This window comes from Balearica regulorum, chromosome 4, assembly GCF_011004875.1.
Source record: "Balearica regulorum gibbericeps isolate bBalReg1 chromosome 4, bBalReg1.pri, whole genome shotgun sequence".
Lineage (NCBI taxonomy): Eukaryota > Metazoa > Chordata > Aves > Gruiformes > Gruidae > Balearica > Balearica regulorum.
Genome location: NC_046187.1, coordinates 40,304,820 through 40,324,363, shown reverse-complemented (window position 1 = coordinate 40,324,363; position 19,544 = coordinate 40,304,820). Strand labels below are relative to the sequence as shown.

Sequence of the window (19,544 nt, the reverse complement as noted above, 5' to 3'; positions counted from 1 at the left end):
TCAGACTTGAACCATCATCTTGTTGGAAGGGGAAGCCTCTGTAAGGAAAGCAAACGCAAAGCTGCTCAGAAACCAGAAGGTAAATTTAAATACACATAAAAGCTGTTTTTTTCATCAGCCTTTTGTGGCCCACAACCTTCCCGGTTTTGGGGACGGCGGGAAGCGCCGCCCACTCTCGGCTGAGGGCGTGAGGGCTGTGAGGGGGCTCACCCGCCCTCCCGGAAGCGGCCGCCCTGCCACCGTGGCACCGCCGCCGCGCGCGGACTACGCGTCCCGGCGTGCCCCGCGGCGGGCGGGCTCCAGCCGGCGCCGCGCCCCGCTGTCCGTGCCGCGGGCTCCACCTTGAGCCCGACCGCCGTGCCGGGAGCTGGAGCCGCGCTGAGGCGCAGCGCCGCGAGGCCCTGCCTCTCCTCCCCTTCGCACCCTCCCTCCGCGCCGGGCTGCGGCGTCCCGCCCCCGAGGAGGAGACGCAGGGTGAGCGCGGAGCCGCGCGGCGCCCCCGCGGCCACCGGGCGGGCGGTGGCTCGTTCCCTCCGCCTCGCGGCCTCTCTGCGCGCGCGGCCGCCCCCTAGCGGCGGGCGGGGCGGCTCCGGGTGGAGGAGGTTGCGGCGGTTAGCTCTCGCGGCGCCCGCGCGAAGGGCGGCCGCCCTCAGGCGTGAGGGGCGTCGGTCGGGAGGGAGAGAAGTGCCGCCTCGGGTCGGAGGAGGTTGGCGGGAGCCCAGCTCTCCCTCCCTCCCCCAAAAAAGGAGGGGAGAAAAAAAAGGTTTGCGGAGAGGGGAGGACGGGCTGTTCTCCTGCGTGGGGGCTGGGGGCGGTGTACTGGTGGGGCAGCGTGGGCCGCGGATGAGGCGGCTGAGGGCATACAGGTGCGGGCGGCAGCCCGACCCGGCCGGCTGCGGTATCCCGACTCATATTTGTCCTCCAGGAGATTTAGAGCTGTGCGCCATGAGGTGGTTAGCTCTACTGCCATTGGAGCCCTGGTAGTCACGGGTTAAATAGCTTGTTGTGAAAGAAGAGAAGGGCCGTAGAGGACAAAGGTGCTTCAGGCACTTGTCCGTGCTGTGTGGTGGCCTAGAAGAGCCTGTTGCTCAAAAGATAGTTACTTTTCCCTGCCTCTATTTGACCAGGGAATATAGGGTTATTACTCCTACTGCAGTTTTTTCTTTCTAAGTCACAATTCCAAAGAATCTGTGTGGCTCTTTTGTGCTAAAACACAAATTGTGTATTGCTGCATTGGTAGTAGGCCTTATGCTCCCCCTGTAACTACCTAGTTAATGCATAAAGGACTTGTACTATTCTTTCTGAGAACAGTAGAAGCCTAAGATTTTTTTTTTTTCTTCCCTTCTCAGAGACTAGGAAGGGTAGAATTATGCATTTTAAAGAAGTTCTTTCCCTACAGGCAGCCTTTTGAGTCCTGTGTAGCTAAGCATGTTCAGAATCATTTGGAAAATACATACAGGTCTGACAGCATTTATAAACAGTCTAAGATGGTTCACTTGACATTGCTTAGGGGGACAAGATGACTTCCCAAGATCCCTTCTAATCTGTATTATTCCATGTTTCAAATAAAAACAAGAGGAGGTATGTTCAGTGCTGGTAAGAACAAAATATGGAGGAGGAAATCCTAGTACAACATTGTGGCAACAAGTAGGCAAGAACTTCCAAGAGTCAGAACAGATAATTCTGTAAAATAAGAGGTCTGTCACGATGGAGAAGGCAGACTGAGACTTTGTTTCTAACAAAAAAATCTGTCAACAATGTATGGGTTGTGCCTTTAGTCTGCTAAAACAGAGCGGTAGTTACTGGGGTGCAAGACCTCTTGATTCATCTCTTGCAGCCTAGCTACCCAATGAAGACTACCAAAAAGATTAGTCATTCTGGTAAGGCAGTGGTGCCTGGTTTTTATCACTAAGGAATTGTCTTCATGCAGGACATCTTTTTGTACGTGTTCTTTTGAAGGGGCTGCCACCTGAGATACAAGTATTTAATCCTCTTCCTACTCCTAGGAAGCTGATTTAAACTTGCCAGTATAAGCAGACACATGGGTTGATTGCAAGCACTTGTGCTTACTAAAGGACTATCTGCTGTTCCAGGCCCTGTCACAGAAGACCATTATGCCATTGTGTGAGTTGATGGTGTCCTTGTATGCTTAACACTGTGTGCTCTTCTGGTTATCACACATCAAAAAGAGCACAATAGACTGAAGTAAGGCAAAAGTAGAGTGGCAGGATTAAGAGCTTGGACAGTCTTTAGTGAGATACAGAATGGCTTCCATATGTATAAAAGTAAGTAAATACACCTGAAAGAGGATATAGGGGGAAGGTAAAATGCAGAAGAGTAGCCTCTGAAGTTAAAAACAGTAAGGGGAAGATATGAGGAGAAATGCATAGTATTCTCTAAGCAGAAAGCAAATTGAGAACAAAAGGAGAGCTTTTCCACAAATAATGAAACTTACTGCCTCAGGATGTTATGGAGACAAAATATAATTTGGTTCAAAAAGGATTTATTCAAATATATGGAAAATAGGTTCATTACTATTGTTTGTATTCTTCCTCTGGCTCCTCAGGAAATCCCAAAACAGCTGGTTGGTTTCTAGAGATTGCAGAATAAAAAAGCACTCCACAGAAGTACTTTCTTCGTACACTCCTTCCTAAACATCTAAGCTAGCTGCTTCAGAATCATTTCACATTTCAAAAAGCTTTTTTTCCTTCAAAAGCAGAAATTAAAAAAACTAAGGCTGAATGATACATTATGGCCTTTACATATGTAAATCACATATTTCGTCAACTGAATAGGAGTTATTATAACACTAGTATTGAAATGCTAGATTACGTGCATAATTTTCTTACTAGTTCAGAAATCATTAAGAATTAACTTGCATTTTTAGAAGTGGTGTCTAATTTAGTTCAAATATTTTTTGGTGAATAAAACAATTAACAAATCACTAATTCTATAATCTGATATTACAAAAGGCTACAGGCCAGTAAGAGCCATGATGTTGACCAGAACAGTGATTACTCTCTGCTATATTGGACCTGAAATTCATAGTTTATTTGCAATTTATGAATTATTTTTTAAGATGGGCAAGGTTTGCGCCATTTTTGGAGGATCCCGAGGAATAGGAAAAGCTGTTGCAGAATTACTGGCACAGAAAGGCTGCCGCCTGGCGATTATTGCTAGAAATCTGGAAGTAGCCCAAACCACTGCACGTAATCTTGGTGGTATGTATGCTGCTTTGCAATACTTTCTTCACTGTCCAATGCTTAGGTAACTTGTAAAAGTAATAAGTCATAAAATAAACCTCATTGTTTAACTAGATGGAAATGAAAGTAAAGGCTGAGAAATTTGAAAGAAAAGCTGTATCGGTACAATTTTCTTTTCATAATATTCTTTGGGCAAGTTAAGTATGTTACAATTCATATCTTGTGGATAGAATAAGTAAGATGAAAGGAATCATTCAAGATCACAACAGAGAGGTGGTATGAACTGAGTCATCCTTGGCTCCTGACCAAGCCAGAACTGAGACCAGTCTGCTTATGCTGAACTTCTGATTTCAAAAGGCCAAAATATAAACCAAGAAATTGTCACGTAACTGATCAGTACAATAGTTGAAAATTGTCCTTATTTAATTCTCTGGGGATTAAATGGGTTCCTCAGGTTACAACTAGTTCAACATCTGTTTTAGCTATTGACTTGATAAATTCTGAAGAAGATTCATGAATGGTATACCATCTTTTACTATTCTTATGATGTGCCTTTATTTCAATACAGCAGGACATCTGGCACTTAGCTGTGATGTATCCAGTGAACAAGAAGTCCAGAATACTTTTGAGGAGATGCAGAGGAATTTAGGTCCTATTAACTACTTGGTTAATGCAGCTGGGATCAACAGGTTAGTTATTCGTTACAAGATTATATGTAATTATAGATGACAGCATCTTATAAGGTGCTAAGGGCCTTTGTGTTTAGTAAGAGTGTTATTACTGAGTACATCTGAAAATCATAGAATGGTTTGGGTTGGAAGGGACCTCAAAGATCATCTAGTTCCAACCCTCCCCGCTATGGGCAGGGACACCCTCCACTAGACTAGGTTGCCCAAAGCCTCATCCAACCTGGCCTTGAACACTTCCAGGGATGGGGCCTCCACAACCTCTCTGGGCAACCTGTTCCAGTGCCTCACCACCCTCACAGTAAAGAATGGTTGGCTTTCTGGGCTACAAGTCCACACTGCCGGCTCATGTTAAGCTTCTCATCAATCAATACCCCCAAGTCCTTCTCCTCGGGGCTGCTTTCAATCCATTCCTCACCCAGCCTGTAGTTGTGCTTGGGATTGCGCCAACCCACGTGCAGGACCTTGCACTTGGCCTTGTTGAACTTCATATGGTTCGCATGGGCCCACCTCTCCAGCCTGTCAAGGTCCCTCTGGATGGCATCCCTTCCCTCCAGCATGTCAACCACACCACACAGCTTGGTGTCATCAGCTGAGGGTGCACTCGATCCCACTGTCCATGTCGCCGACAAAGATGTTGAACAGTGCTGGTCCCAGTACCGACCCCTGAGGGACGCCACTCGTCACTGTTCTCCACTTGGACATTGAGTCATTGATCACAACTCTTTGAGCATGACCATCCAACCAATTCCTTATCCACTGCGTGGTCCATCCATCAAATCCATGTTTCTCCAATTTAGAGACAAGGATGTTGTGCAGGACAGTGTCAAATGCCTTGCACAAGTCCAGGTAGATGATGTCAGCTGCCCTTCCCTTATCCACCGACGCTGTAACCCCATCATAGAAGGCCACTAAGTTTGTCAGGCACGATTTGCCCTTAGTGAAGCCGTGTTGGCTGTCACCAGTCACCTCGTTGTTTTCCATGTGCCTGAGCATAGTCTCCAGGAGGGTCTGCTCCATAATCTTGCCAGGCACGGAGGTGAGACTGACTGGCCTGTAGTTCCCTGAGTCTTCCTTTTACCCTTCTTAAAAATGGGGGTTATGTTCCCCCTCTTCCAGTCGGCAGGAACTTCACTGGACTGCCAGGACTTCTCAAATATGATGGAGAGTGGCTTGGCCACTTCATCCGCCAGTTCCCTCAGGACCCGCAGATGTATCTCATCAGGTCCCATGGACTTGTGCACCTTCAGGTTCCTTAGATATTCTCGAACAACAGTATTAAGCACTCACCAATATTTTTTTCCTGATGAAGGTAAAATTCTAATATTATACAGCTTTCACTGTAGTTTCTGCATTCTGAGTTTGAGTTCCCGCTCTACTCCTCTTTCTTCCACTTCTTCACCCTGAAATAGTCCAAACCAATGCTTGATACCTCTCTGCAAAGGAGGCTTTGTTGCCAGAAGCATAGCTAAATTTTTTCTTGCTATGTGTCATCCTTGCAATGTCATCATTTTGAATGCTAGAATGTGTAGAACCATATAAATTCCCATTAATATTCCATTCACCAGTCATGTTTTATTATGAGTAAATGTGATCATTTGGGTTGTTCAGTGAGTTCTTTTGGGGTTTTTGGTCTGTTTGTCAGGGATGGTTTGTTACTGAGAACCAAGACTGAAGATATGATAGCCCAGATTCACACTAACCTTTTGGGAACAATGTTGACATGCAAAGCTGCTGTAAAAAGTATGATTCAACAACAAGGAGGTGCTATTGTCAATATAGGTAAGTTGCTTGTGTAATCCAGTGGAATTCTGTGTAATAGTTCTCTGGAAAGGTTTAGCAGGTGTAAATTGATGATTTTCTTTGTGTTTAGACATTCTCTATTTAGTATTTCTTTATGAATGCATATTCTTTTGTGTAATTTCAGCAACTTCTAAATGCAGAACCAGTTTGTTTCAGTAATAAACACCCCAGAGTATTTTATTGAAAAAAATGATTTCACCATTCTTCATCAGCTCTTTCAGTATGTAAATCTACCAGCTGCTAGTTATTAACTAAGAATCAAATTGGTTTCTTTTTTTTTTTTTTCCTGTGCAAGGATATTTTTTTAGAAAGCTCTTCTTTTTGCCCTCCTGGCACCTGTTGGTCAACATAGATACATGAATTCCACAAAAATCACAGATAATTTATGGATTTTTTTTATCCCAGCAGGAGGTTATAAAGTACATTTAGTAATATACTTCTAATTCCTTTTCTTTTAATCTCATTTTCCAATCCACATCAAAAACTAAAATGATAAAGCTAGTGCAAGGTTTCAAATTAGTAATTTAATTTTTTTCTTCTCTTTGATGTTTCTTTATTTCAGGAAGTATTGTCGGACTTAAAGGGAACTCTGGTCAAAGTGTATACAGCGCTACCAAAGCAGGATTAGTTGGATTTTCACGCTCTCTCGCTAAAGAAGTAGCAAAAAAGCAAATTCGAGTCAACGTGGTTGCTCCAGGTTAGTTTTTGGGAAGTTCCTACATCATTGACTGTTGCAATAGATGATCATCAATACTGCTGGATATTTTCTGTACTCTGAAAGTAACAAGACAAATTGCTATTATTTTCGTGAACTTTTGTAAGTAAATGTCTTTAATGTCTTTTTTTTTCAGTTTAAAGTATAATACATTCTTTTACAAAACCTTCAGTCTTTTTAAGGGAACTCTTGAGAAATTTCAAAGAGTGTGTCTGCCTGTCTGTCCATTATTCATAATAAATGTCTTTTTTCTTTATTCCTCCTTCAAAACCTGCTGTCCTTGCAGATGGAAGGATTAGAACTAATTATAGACAGAGAGCTACCCTTGTGTCCTGCTAGAGAATGCTTATTTGTTATTAGAGAAACATGAAAGACCACAAGGAGCTGGCATGAAAGCATCCCTGTCTATTCCTGCAGTAGAAGGAGAGTGTCTGGAAAGAAAGTCCTGTGAGGACAAGGCTGTGATTTCACAAGATAATCTAGACCAAGGAAACCACCACCTTTAAGAAAAAATCCCTTCTGTCTTTTCTGACTTTTTCCACTTATAGCTGTGTACTCTGCTGATCACCTAGTGCTAGCTCTGATGCCTTTCAGACCTCTACATGAACCAGTTCAGCTTGTGAACAAGGCAGGGAAAATACTTTTGATTGTTTTGTGACTTGAGCAGCTCACTGAAGGGTCTAGAGCCATCATAAAGGGGCAGAGTTGTACAGTAGAAAGCAAAAACCGAGACTTCCTTCTTGGTGGCAGCTAGAAAGCAGATAAGATCAGCTCTTTTTGAAACTGCAGCTTACGTAAAGAGATGTGCAGCAGTGGGAAAACTCAATCTCAGATAACTGAAAAATTTAAAGAAATGTCCTTCAAAAATGTCAAGAAGTATTCTTCAAATGAGTGCTATAATAGAATCATAGAATGGTTTGAGTTGGAAGGAACCTCAAAGATCATCTAGTTCCAACCCCCCTGCCACAGGCGGGGACACCCTCCGCTAGACCAGGGTGCCTAAGGCCAGGTTGGATGAGGCTTTGAACACTTCCAGGGATGGGGCCTTCACAGCCTCTCTAAGCAACCTGGTCCAGTGCCTCACCACTCTAACAGTAAAGAATTTCTTTCTAACATCTGATCTAAATCTACCCTCTTTTAGCTTAAACCCATTACCCCTTGTCCTGTCACTACAGTCCCTCACCATCTTTCCTGTAGGCCTCCTTCAGGTACTGGAAGGCCGCAATTAGCTCTCTCTGGAGCCTTCTCTTCTCCAGGCTGAATGATCCCGCCTCTCTGCGCCTGTCCTCATAGGAGAGGTGCTCCAGCCCTCTGATCACCTGTATGGCCTTCCTCTGGACTTGCTTCAACAGCTCAATGACTTTCTTGTACTGGGACCCCCAGAGTTGGATGAAATTATGAAAATTATGCACTTGCTGTCGTAAATTCTAAAATATAATGGAAACGCTTGCAAGCTGTAGGGGTTTCTTGCCAGAGATGTCGTACTCATGTGTTTAATGAGAATCGGAAAAGTGATACTAAATATGGTTTTGGGTCCAAATTTTAGTTGACCTTTTTTTTTTTTAATGGACTTCTATAGGTCTCTGTATTTTTATTATTACATCAGTGCTACCATTTTATCGGTTGGGTAAAAAAATTGGTCTTGGCCATGAAATGATGTGGACTGACCTCTGAGACTCTGAAGAATGGTAGCTGGTGCTGAATTCTGGTAGTAGATTTCACTTTGGAGGATTCCAGGGAAAATGGCTAGAGAAATTTTGTTGATGGTTAGGTAACTCTTCAAATCTCTCTCCTTTCTTAGGCTTTATTCACACAGAGATGACTGCTCATTTGGAAGAAGATCAGTTGAAGAAAGCAATTCTCCTTGGAAGATTTGGAGAGCCTCATGAAGTTGCACAAGCTGTTATCTTTCTTCTAGAGTCCCCGTATGTTACAGGGAGTACTCTAGTTGTAGACGGAGGCTTGCAGCTTCTGACTTAAATACTACTTTGAATAAGTATCTACTTTAATGTCATGATGGTAATATGTAAATATGTACTAATTAAAGGGAAAGGGGTGAAAATGAGCTGAAGATTGATGTATGCAATTGACTTAATATTATTTAGTCAGAGGAGGAGTTCAGCAGTGGTAAAGTCCAGCGTGTATGTTCAGCTACCTGAAAGAGTCCATTTGGTATTATGAAGTCTGAGTATGTAACAATTTGAAAAAAGATCTGGTTTTGGTATGGCGATAGTTCTAAATAACATTTGTAAAACACAGTATTTTTATAAAGTCATGTTGTCCAATTTGGGATAGAGTGGAGATTTTACTTGAATTATCATGTTATACAAAGGTTAGTAAAGTGCAGAGGCATGTTTATTGGTTGGCAGGTATGATTGCGTTAAGTTTTTCATGTAGAGTGAAGATTACGAACTGCATAATTTTTATTCTTATCAGTCCCTACAAAGTAGCAAGGAGTTTCCTTTGGTTTTTTGTTTGTTTGTAGCTAACACTACAAAGCTAGGAGTTTCTAGATCTTCAGCATACCTGAATTGCCTTTAGGAGATTTAATTAGATGCAATGTGTGTTTTATAAAGACAAAACCTGCTCAGTTCCATTCTTGAATGTATGTACAGCACTCATTTAATCCACTAGCACTTGCATGTATACATTGAAGGACTCTTTATTGGTCATTGGAGTTGCAAATTCTATAATATTCTGAGTTTGAGTTGTACGTGCACTGGTGAACAGTACAGTTGCAGACCTTGCCGCATAAAAGAGTTTTCACTGGCTCAGTAGATGTTTTGAAAACACATATCACTTCCAAAGTGTGAAGTCAAGGTATTTTGCTCTATATCTTCTTGAATGCTCAGTTCAGCTGCTGTGTTGATGCTCTTTAATATGTATGTATAGTCAATAAAATAGCCATCTATTTTATTCAAAGCAGCTTTTGAAGCAGAGTAATTATTCAGCTGTAAATGATCCTGAGTGTTCCTCTCTTGCTGAAAAATTACCAAAAATTTGACCTGAGGCTTTTCTATTGAGATCAAGTAATTTTTGGTAATTGATGTTTTTATCATCTCTGAAGAAAACTCTGAATGTGGTTTAGGACCTTCACTTCTTAGTTCCAGTGTTCATTGCATCATGATCCAGATGTTGATTCAGCTTTTGAAATTACTTCCCATCTTGGCACAAACCAAAGTACAGAAAGAAGAGATCTCACTGATGATAACTTTTGAGTCTTTAAAGCCCGAGATTTTCTTCATTTGTGCAACTGAGAAATTTTGTCTTTGTGCCAGAAAACAGTGCATGTTCAAGCTTCTCGCAGGTATGTATTGCAAAATAATACAAGGAATGATTGTATATTCAGGGACTTTTACAGTTGGTTGTGTTACTCACTTTGGAATATAAAATACCACTAAAGGTAGGCCTTTCAGGAGTCCTTATCTTTACTGCTATCTCTTTGTAGAGAGGTGGTGTTGTTTTACTGTGATGAGTTATGTGTCATATGTGCCTTTGCACCAAAAATATAATTGCTAATTATGTTTCTCTTTGATAGGAGGAATTGGCCAAAGAATAGATAAATTTTTTCCGAGGCCACCGAAGGTGAGGGAGGACAGCTGGTACTCTCATTTTTACTAGTCAAGTGGTAATATGCCAGTAACTTGGCTGGTGCCCATACCTGTTCCCAGTATTTTACAGGCAAAGTCTGCGTGACATATCTTGACCAGAAACCAAGCTTAAGAGGCTAAAAATAATTTCCTCTTAGTGAATCCTGACCGTAATTATTATCCCTTGTTTTGTTGGGTAAGGGAACTGTTAATTAAAGTATTAATTTATATTTGTGATTTCAGCCTGGAATAATACCCTCAGAAGAATCTCAGCTTGCTACTAAGTAATTAATTTAATTAATGGTGCAATACATACTATGTTTTTATTATTGCTGTTGCCATAGGACCAGACTGAAGTGTTGGTAGCCTTGAAATATTTTTAAAAGACTTTTTTTTTTCCCCTTTTCTTCAAATTGGTAAATTAGAACTGGAAACTAGTTAACAACAGTAATCTATTTCAGTATTTACTGTGTACATCTACTCTAAGAAGTAGTATTTGTCAGGCTAGAGTTCTGTCTGACGTGGTGTGATGTCTCGGACATTGGAAGTAGTGAATGTGCAGGGTACGTAACAGATCAAGTGCGTGATGATGTCTGCTTAGCAGACTCTTGTACCTCCAGTAGTTTGTGATTGGTATGTTTGAATCTGCCATTTGATAGGTCTGGTTGAGGCCTGTGGGTTTTTACATTTGATGAGACATAACACCCTCTTGTGCTCTGTCTGTGTCACTCTTGGATTTGTAGACCTCTATCATATCCTGCCTGCCTCAGTTGTTTCTGTTTCAAACTGAACAGTCATATTTCTTTTAGTTGCTTGTTGCTAGAAAGCTCTTTTGTACCTTATGTCATCTTTGTTGTCCTTTGCTTTACTTTTCCAGTTTCTCAAGGAGGGAGGAGCAGGTAGAATCGCTCACAGTATTCACTGTGGATTTATATGTTCCCCAATGTGAATTCTTCTCATTTATCTACAGTGAATTTAGTCTGCTGGTTTTAACTCCTATTTCCTCAGTGAAATGGTTCTGCAATATTTTGTTTAATTCCTTTATCCCTTTATTACTTTGAGTAACGTAGTGTTACTGGAATATGCTATGGGCTTCAGAGATTGCTGTCTTGGAACCCTTACGAATAGGTTGTACTTTGCTAGCCCCAGCATAGGTGTCTGTGGTGTTCTGTTGGTGATCCATGCCCTTAGGAAAGAACGACTGCTAATTTCTCTTTTACCTTTAAACTGTTTACTGATATGACGACTTGGCAGCACAGCATCTTTAATGGTTTCTGGCAAGGGGATGTGTCAGATGTCTTTTTGAATTTCAAGCATGCTGTATTTAGATGTCCTTACTCTCATCTCTTTTAGTCTTTAGAAGAACTCCAAAATGTTTATCAAGCATGACTTTCCTTTGCAAAAGCAACTGACTTTCCTCAGTATGTTTATCCAGTTGTTTTCATGGCTTTAGAACAATTTCTGGCAGTTTGCTATGTACAGAAAAATACAATTAGTCTGTAGTTCCCTGGATCCCTCTGGAAGCTCTTCTGAAAAAAGAAGTGATCCTTCTACCCACTAAATTCCCAAAAGCTTGATGTCACTTTTGCCAGCTTCCAGAGGCGGTTTTAACTCAGAAGTTTCATGCTGCAGTTACTTGATTTCCTTTAGAATTAGGGAGTGATAGCCCCCAGCCCTGGCCATTTGTCACTCTTTCCTCTGTAACCTCTTCTGATGTTTTGCTCTGAGGGGTAAAACCTTCAACGAGTTTCCTGTAGAGGTTCTGCCCAAGGTCCTTCATGGTACCAAGAACTGATTTAGGGTTTTGTTCAGAGTTTGGGGATTTTTTTTCTCTGTGGCCTTCTCTTTCCCAAATACTTTGCTTTTTATTTTGATCATCTGCTTACCTTATTCAGGCACGGTTCCTGTTCTTAAGGTGGTGTTCAGTGTGTATGCACTTCTGCAAATTGTTCCTCTACACTCTGATCTGTCTAAATTTTACATTCAGTGACAGATTCCATTTGACTGCTAAAGCTAGACTACTGGTTTTACAAAGGTTGACTTTTAAATGCTAGTAGCTTTTAATTCATGCCAGCTTCCCTCTCCCCACAAATAATAAAAAAAAAAAAGTTTAATGTGTATATTTCAAGTCACCATACTGAAGTTCAGTGCATAAAGTCTTGTCATCAAGCATTGCATCTGAATTTTTTTTACTTGTCTTTTTGATTTCATTTTAGTGTATTTTCTTATTTAATGTTGCTTGTTTTTTATGGAAGGCTGCAGTAGTGGACTGTTGTCTTTATTAATAAACTTGGTTAGTATTCTTGCAGAAATAAAAGTTACCATCATAAAGCCAGTCTTTGAAAATACCATTTTGACTGAAGTCTTGTACACTCCTGGGGACTGCAGCCCGAGTTGGTTAGCCTTGATTGGCTGCATGAAAAAAATATATTAAAAAAAAAAGTGATCTTGGCCTCTTCAGTGTGACATCTATCCAACTTGCTGATAATTGCCGTCTTTCATTACAGTTACATGGCTGGCCTTATAGTCCTTGGATGTCATAGCTACTGCCATCATCTTAATTGTAATACTGTCTAACAACAGAGATTACCTTATTAGACCTGGAAATTCAGTCCATATTTGATTTAATGAGTTAATATGTTTATTTTTATGACTTTCCTATATATTTTGTATCAATATCTTGCTTATTTGTCTTGCTGCCATTGTATTTCTGGTATGCCTATCACGTCACTGTCCTTGATTAAAAACAGACGTTTGGGGTTTACATCTTGTGCTGCTTGTATTTATGCTCAGCTATTTAGAAATGTTTTTGGTTTTTTCGCTTGTGGGAGTTCTTGAGTAGGACTGTGTGCTTGACTGACTTATGATTTCTCAACTGAATTTTGAAAACTTCAGTCACTCTCTTATTAGACATACAGAGTTTCTGTGATTTCATTCCTAGTGGAAGCAAGAGCATGTGCTCTTCTTAATCTGATGGTTTTTTCACCTGCTATATTGCTTAAAACTCTCCTATAATTTTTTTTTGTTAATTACCAGCATCTTCCTACTTTTTTTTTTTTTGTTTAGCATGAACTGTTTTACAAATTCCCACTACTCCATGTTTCTGCAGTTCCTAAAGAATCTGTACTCCTCTTCCTGTAACTGTTTTTTCAGACATGCATTGAAACTTTTCCTCATCATCTAGCTTTGGGAGCATTTTAAAGAAGGCTGCTGTCCAGATCTGGTCTTTATGTTTTATTCCAGATCTTTTCTCCTGCCCCAGCCCACGTCACCGGTACCTACATGGCCTTTCACCACCTCCCCAGAATTTCTAGGGACACCATCAAGGCATGTTTTGAGGGTGGCTGCTTTTGCAGCTGTCATTTAATTCAGTATGCAGTCCTCTTGTACAGCAATCCTCTTTCTGACTCACCTGTAATTATTGCTTTAGATTTTTTAACTCAGCTGGGTTCCTGCTTCAGAGAGGATACCCTCACTAAAAGAAGATTGTTTATTGCAGTATTTACTCATTTATGTGCCCTACCTTGTCACTGCCAAGTTAGGAAGCCTAAAACTGTTCTTCTGTTGACTTTGCATTTGATTCAGTTTAAACTTCACAGGTACAGTGATTTGCATGTTCTGGGCTTTAGTTGGAGCATATTGTGGCCTAGAAAGCTAATTATTTTATATCTCTTCTCTGCATTTTTCTAGTGTTTGGGAAGATAATGGACTACTCTTGTTCTTCTTTTCTCCTAGATAGGTCATTGAAGCCTTACTTCTGCTTATCTCCAGAAATGTGTTTGTAACTTAGAACTTGCTGTATTGATCTCACTATGTTAGTCTTTCCCTGCTTCTGAGGCGTATATTGCAAATGATTATCGTCAGCAGAAGTTTCTAGCAGGACACGTAAAATGTTGGTGAGGTGGTTTTGGGGTGGTTTGGGTTTTTTTAATATTGCAGCTTAAATAGGAGCTGTCACGACGAACAGCTTTTGCAGACCTTTAATAGTAACAGAAGTGTATGAAGTGTGCTGAGTGAGTTAGTGTTATATCCCATGAAGAGATTTCATTTTGGCCTCCTGAGGGCAGTCTATCCTAAGGCATTATTATATTGGTAATGATTTGGTTAGTGTATCTACATAATTTTTGGGAAGTGGAGTTGCCTGTGTAGATACAAAGTTGATAGCTGGGATTGCTGTTACCAGTTTTGTAAAATTCAAATCCGTATGTCCTGAGCTATTTGGGGATGTAAGGCATAATTTTTAAAGATGGAAAGGTTTTCAATATTAAGTTCAGTGAAAATTCAAAAACGGATATCTAAATCCCAGCCTTCAAAATCTCTTTGTTACATTATTAGCTACAGTTAAAACATACATTGTAATGATTATCTATTGCTGTTAGACAAATTTTCCTCCTTTGATGTGTTGCATAGTGTGAGAGGTTGTATTAAACTGAAATGTATATTGCCTGTTGCAATTGTGATGCCCTTTTTTTTTTCTTTTTTAAAGCATAGTGTAGCTGGCTTAAGTAAAGCTAATAAAAACCGAACTTTTGAAGACCATGTACACCCACTTAATTCAGGTAATCAATCAGTGTTTGAAAAGACAGAGCAAATGGAGTGGAGGAGAGAAGTCTTTAAAGAGCATTGGCTGTGATTATTGCCTGAAGAAGTAAGAACTCTACTTAAGCCCCAGATTACAGTTTAGTTTCACCCTCACATTATGTGCAATTTCTGACCATGTGCTGAAGGCTCCTTTTTGCTGTAGGTATGTCTGTTGAGTTAGTAACAAATATTACCTGCATCTTGCCAGACATCTTTAGATCAGCACAGCTATCACCACAACAACTGTTTGAGTATTTTATGCTTTTATTTTTCATATTAAAAGCTCATATCTGTTAAAATCTGGGATATTTTTTGTTCATTTCATATAACAAAATACAACATTGAAACCTACAATCGTGGTTTTTTTCACACTTTTAAGTGTACCAGATCCAATTCTGGTTTTTTTCTCCTTTTTTTCCTTCGTGTACTTCACCATTATAGTCTCATATTCTGAAATAAAAATGAATCTTTCTGTCATAGTTGTTAAAACTAAAATTGCTTTGGCTACTTGTAGATCTGGTAACAAATTGCCATTTTGGGTATGATGATGTCAAACATGTTGAGACAACGTACAAGTAAAAACCACCAAATCTTACTTGGTTATCATTATACCCACATGAGGAAATGGAGCTGTGTGGATGTTACTCACTGTTTCCCAGACTGCTGGCTGGCACTGCTCAGGTGGCCTTGCATATGTAGTGTGTTGACAGGTTTGAAATTGCTGCGTAGTTTTGAACAATTTGTTTAGGAATAACTGCAAGCTGATGATACGGTATTGCTGAAGCACGTGGTGAAGCCGTTTGATGTTTTGTGAATTCTAATTTGCAGATCTCCCAGCTCTGTACTTCTAATGCTAGATGCACTGAAAGTACATGTTGCACCTATATGTTGGAGACTGTATCGTAAACAGATTTCCACCTGTATGTTGAAGACCTGTTAAAAGCTCTAAGTTACAGTGTTTTAATTCCTGCTACTGTCAGTCTGACTTTTTATCCTCATTTTTCAGGTAGTTGGTAGATTTCTACTGAAAACTTCCTGCGACCGTAGAGAAAAGAAACAATATAGTCATTGCATGTGTTTTGGATAGATGCCATTTAGCGTGCATATATGATTTTTGATGGTGAGAAGACTCTGCCAGCAGTAGACTGGAACTGCATCCCTTCTCTGCAGGTTCTTGTAGCTCTTTTGTTGGAAGGCAGATAGAACAGAGAGCACCGTATAGTTTTGTAGTTCACCATAATTTTCTGGGCACCAGAGTGAAGGTCATGCTAAGCTTTCTGCTGTGCAGTGAAGCTGTAGTCATTCAATCTGTAAATAGTAGATTAGCAAGGTTAATTCACTGCATGGTTTTGCAAAGCTGTTTAATAAGTTTTCTGTAAAATCTTTGTTTCTACTAGCACTATGATGCCTTTCTTCCTAATCCTGTGTTATCTGGCTTTGAGTAATGCTTATCATGTGCCTGTATCTCTCATAGACAAGGTGGTGTCTTTCCATTCAGGGGAGGACCAAATATACTGCGTAATTAATACGTGAGGAGAGTTTTGTTCATAACAAATTATTTATTCTGATGTATTCAGCTGAAGCTTTCCATGAAGAGGTTCTTGCATTTCAGCTCCCCTTACTGTATTATCCTTTGTAATTAGGAACTATATTTCTGCTGTACTACCTGCTGATTAATGCTCTGTCATGTCAGCTTCCTCTGACTTCCACTGTGACCTTGACCATGCTTACTGGGAGTTCAGTCCTGAATTCTGGCTTGATGCCTGCCAATGGCAGCCAGGACAGATTGAACTCTGAAGCGAGGGCAGCGAAGGTGCACTGACCATCAGCACTTTTTTTCCCTCCACTTAAGGTGCTGTGTTCTTCTTGCTTCGCTTTAGGCCTGGATGCCACTTGTCCTGGGCAAAGACAGATCACTGATGTCTTAGTCCTTGGAACTAGTGATTGGAAACACTGTGACACTCCATCTCTGCTTTTAGGATGTGTAGGCTGACCTGAAATTCACTTTTTTAAGAATGACAGTTACTAGTGGTAGCTGTGTCTTTTCTTATAACCATTTTTATATGTTGCATGAAAAGAAACACATAAATGAAAACTTTGTTCTACTTTCATAAAGTTTGTTTAATGCATTTGCTGCTCAGAAACAGCTTAAAAATAATTTTAAAATTACTTCATTCTTCTATTAAGATTTTTAACTGTGTTATGCTTTTTGTATGCAGGACTTTTTGACGGAAACAACAGCCTATTTTAGATTTTGAAATCTACATTATGCAATTACCCTTTTTTTCCTAGTGGAAAGTGGATCTGGAACTTAACAAACTGAAATTCTTGAAAGCTGCTGCTGTTCCATACCTGAAATGACATCATTCATGTGTAGTTCAAGATCTTTGGATTTACTAACAGTTATTCTGACAGAAGAATTACATTCAATTTTAGATTTTCATTTATTATATATTATTAAACATGAATTGCTAAATCATCACAGATTGTGCAGCTGAGTACAGAGTTGAAGAAAGGTAAAACTTCTTTTACTGTAGATTAACAGTATATTACAAAAATGTTCAGTGAATCTGATTCTGAAGTGTTGTAGGAAGAAGTGGGTTAATAGGTTAATAAGAACAGAATTGTGCATTATGCTATAGAACAGTGTGGTAAAACAGGTTTTCGTCTGGACAGGCCCTTTCATACAAAAAAGCTTGACAATATTTTCAGGTGTGTGTTTAACAGAACAGTTTCAGGCAAAATAACCCAACCTAATCCGTGTGATGAGATTTGTAGAGCGCCTGCCGTAAATGATGTACGCATTCCAAGTAGTGGCCATGTGCTGTTATTTTTTTCTCCTTGTTCTGCAGCTGTTTCTGGACCATTTATGCTACTACAGACTTAGAATGTGACAGCAGTTGCAAGACGTGGCCCTGTTACACTGCAGTTGTTCTATAAAGCAAGGAAATTTCTCCTTCCTGGTGATGTTGGACAGAAGTTCATTCATCTTTCTCCTCGGTATAGCTGCCGAAATCACTGCTGTACAGGTACTGTTGCTTGCAGTCTGGCTTTTTTTTTTTTTTTTTTTTTTGCTCTTAGCATTTGAGCATTACGTTTCAATCACTGACATTTTTTTATTAAAGAATCAATGCAGTATGCAATTAATACATAAAATAAATAATCACTTTTACAAAAGCGTGCAAATTGTGGCTTAATTCTCAACTAGAGTTGCAAACTTTGAGAGTCATTAAGAACACTGTCTGCGCTGCTGGACTAGATTGAAAATTTCTTAGAGCAAGAGCTGTGTTTTCAGCTGGCTGATATGTCTTATGTGCTCATGGTTCTGTTCAAACAAAACTGTAGGGGAGGACGTTTTCTTGTAGCCAGTTCAGGGGAGCGAGCTAAACATCAGCGAATTCTGCCCCTTGCGTGTACAGCTGAATTGTGAGGCAGTGAATCAGGCCTGTTACCAACGTGCATAATCTGAGCATGCATTTCCAGTCCATGCATTAATCCATCTCTACTACACCATGTGGGTTTGGCAGCTGGGTCGTACAGCCAGAGCATGCAGCTGATCCCCTCAGCATTGTGACATGATGGATAGTATGAGCTCATGAAATACTTACTTACATATTAAATCCGTTTGGGCTGCTTACAGAGGTAAGGATACAGTTGTCCGTGTGTGGGGAGTCAAGGCATTTATTAGCATGCAACCTAAGTGAACAAAAATGGTCTTTGAAAGTTGTGATACAGAAAGAAACTATGATTTATAAGGTAGGGGTTTCAAATTGGACTGTAGCTTGGTTTTGATCCCCAATTCCCAACCCCCAAGTGGCTGTGATGAAAAAAATTTTCTGTTAAGTTCCTGTTGTGATGAAGTTGCAGGGTGAAGGAAGGCATTGTGTGTTAAGGTACACCAAAAAAAAACCCCAAAACACCTTCATCCATGTGGAATCTCACACCTGTTAGTGCTTTCAACAGTTTTCTGTTGTCATCCTGAATGTAGTTGCATTGAGTTTTTAATTCCTTTGAATGCACTTGGACTGAGCAGCTTCCCAAATAATTTGAAGTCTACCTCTACCTAAACCTGAAGTCTTGTAAAAAGTTAGGAGCTTTTTGTTGTTGTTTCTTGTTCTATAAAATGATAGAAGTATGCTTTCAGCTCATACTGTCTATCTTTGGAGTTAGTTAGTGGAGGGAGATTAAACTTCTGAAAGTTACTTTGATGCTTCCAAGAATTTCAGATTTTTGGCTTGAAAAGTGTGTCATTTTGTTGTGCATGCTTCTATCTCTGAATTTGTAAACCCAAACAGTCCCAGTAACTAAGTAACAGCACAGCTGAATGTTTTCATAAAAACAACTTTGCTGCTTAGAGATGTGATTTACTACTTAAGTGTGTGTCTGTACATATATACAGAGGCAAAAAGTGATGATGACCTCATCTTAAACCAGCTCACAAGAGCAGTCTCAGTTTTTTTAGTCTCTAAGCCAAAGACAAATTTACTGTAAGCAGACAGAACTCCATTGACTTCAGTTGCTGTATCACCATTCATGTCTTTATTGCTGAAATAATTCTGTTTGTAGTGATCAATGCTTGAAATGTAAACCTAAAGAAAAAAAATTTATTGTCTTGCATCTTTCCTGGTAAGGAGGAGAAGCTAGTGAATATTCAGGGGTTTACAGGTAAATCTCAACATTTTATTTTTTTAATTTTGATATTGCCTGGTTAGAAGACTGTTCTTCAATGAATGTAACAGCGCTTGGACATTAAGTAAACATAAGTTTACATAAGTAAACAGCCCTTTACTTACAACCGATTCTAAGTGATGTCATCTTGCAATTACTAGACACACAAAATAGACCTGCATATTTTGTAACGTATTAAAAAAAGCATCTTCAAGTACTTTTGTTGAGCAAAAGCTTCCCAGAATTTATGGCTCATGTTCCTCTGTTTTGTTTAAACAAGATTCCAGGTCACAAGCAG

General features: G+C 40.1%; 1 protein-coding gene across 10 annotated transcripts; it reads left to right on the top strand.

Annotated features, from left to right (window-relative positions):
- Positions 1-294: 294 nt before the first annotated feature.
- CBR4 (carbonyl reductase 4) lies at positions 295-17,624 on the top strand. 10 transcript variants are annotated; one of them, XR_012835318.1, is made up of 9 exons: positions 639-763; positions 3,080-3,221; positions 3,772-3,892; positions 5,535-5,671; positions 6,255-6,389; positions 8,209-8,332; positions 9,475-9,714; positions 9,949-9,992; positions 17,431-17,602. XR_012835318.1 is itself a non-coding variant. In XM_075751851.1 (8 exons), exons 2-7 carry the CDS (start codon positions 3,080-3,082, stop codon positions 9,968-9,970), a joined length of 684 nt encoding a protein of 227 aa, XP_075607966.1. In that variant the 5' UTR covers positions 639-763; the 3' UTR covers positions 9,971-9,992; positions 17,431-17,475. The 10 variants fall into 10 exon arrangements, 7 of the variants coding, with proteins under 7 accessions (XP_075607963.1, XP_075607965.1, XP_075607964.1 ...); XR_012835316.1 differs by having other exon boundaries at positions 9,946-9,992; positions 17,431-17,506; XR_012835317.1 differs by lacking the exon at positions 9,949-9,992 and having other exon boundaries at positions 17,431-17,549.
- The last annotated feature ends 1,920 nt before the right edge of the window (positions 17,625-19,544 follow it).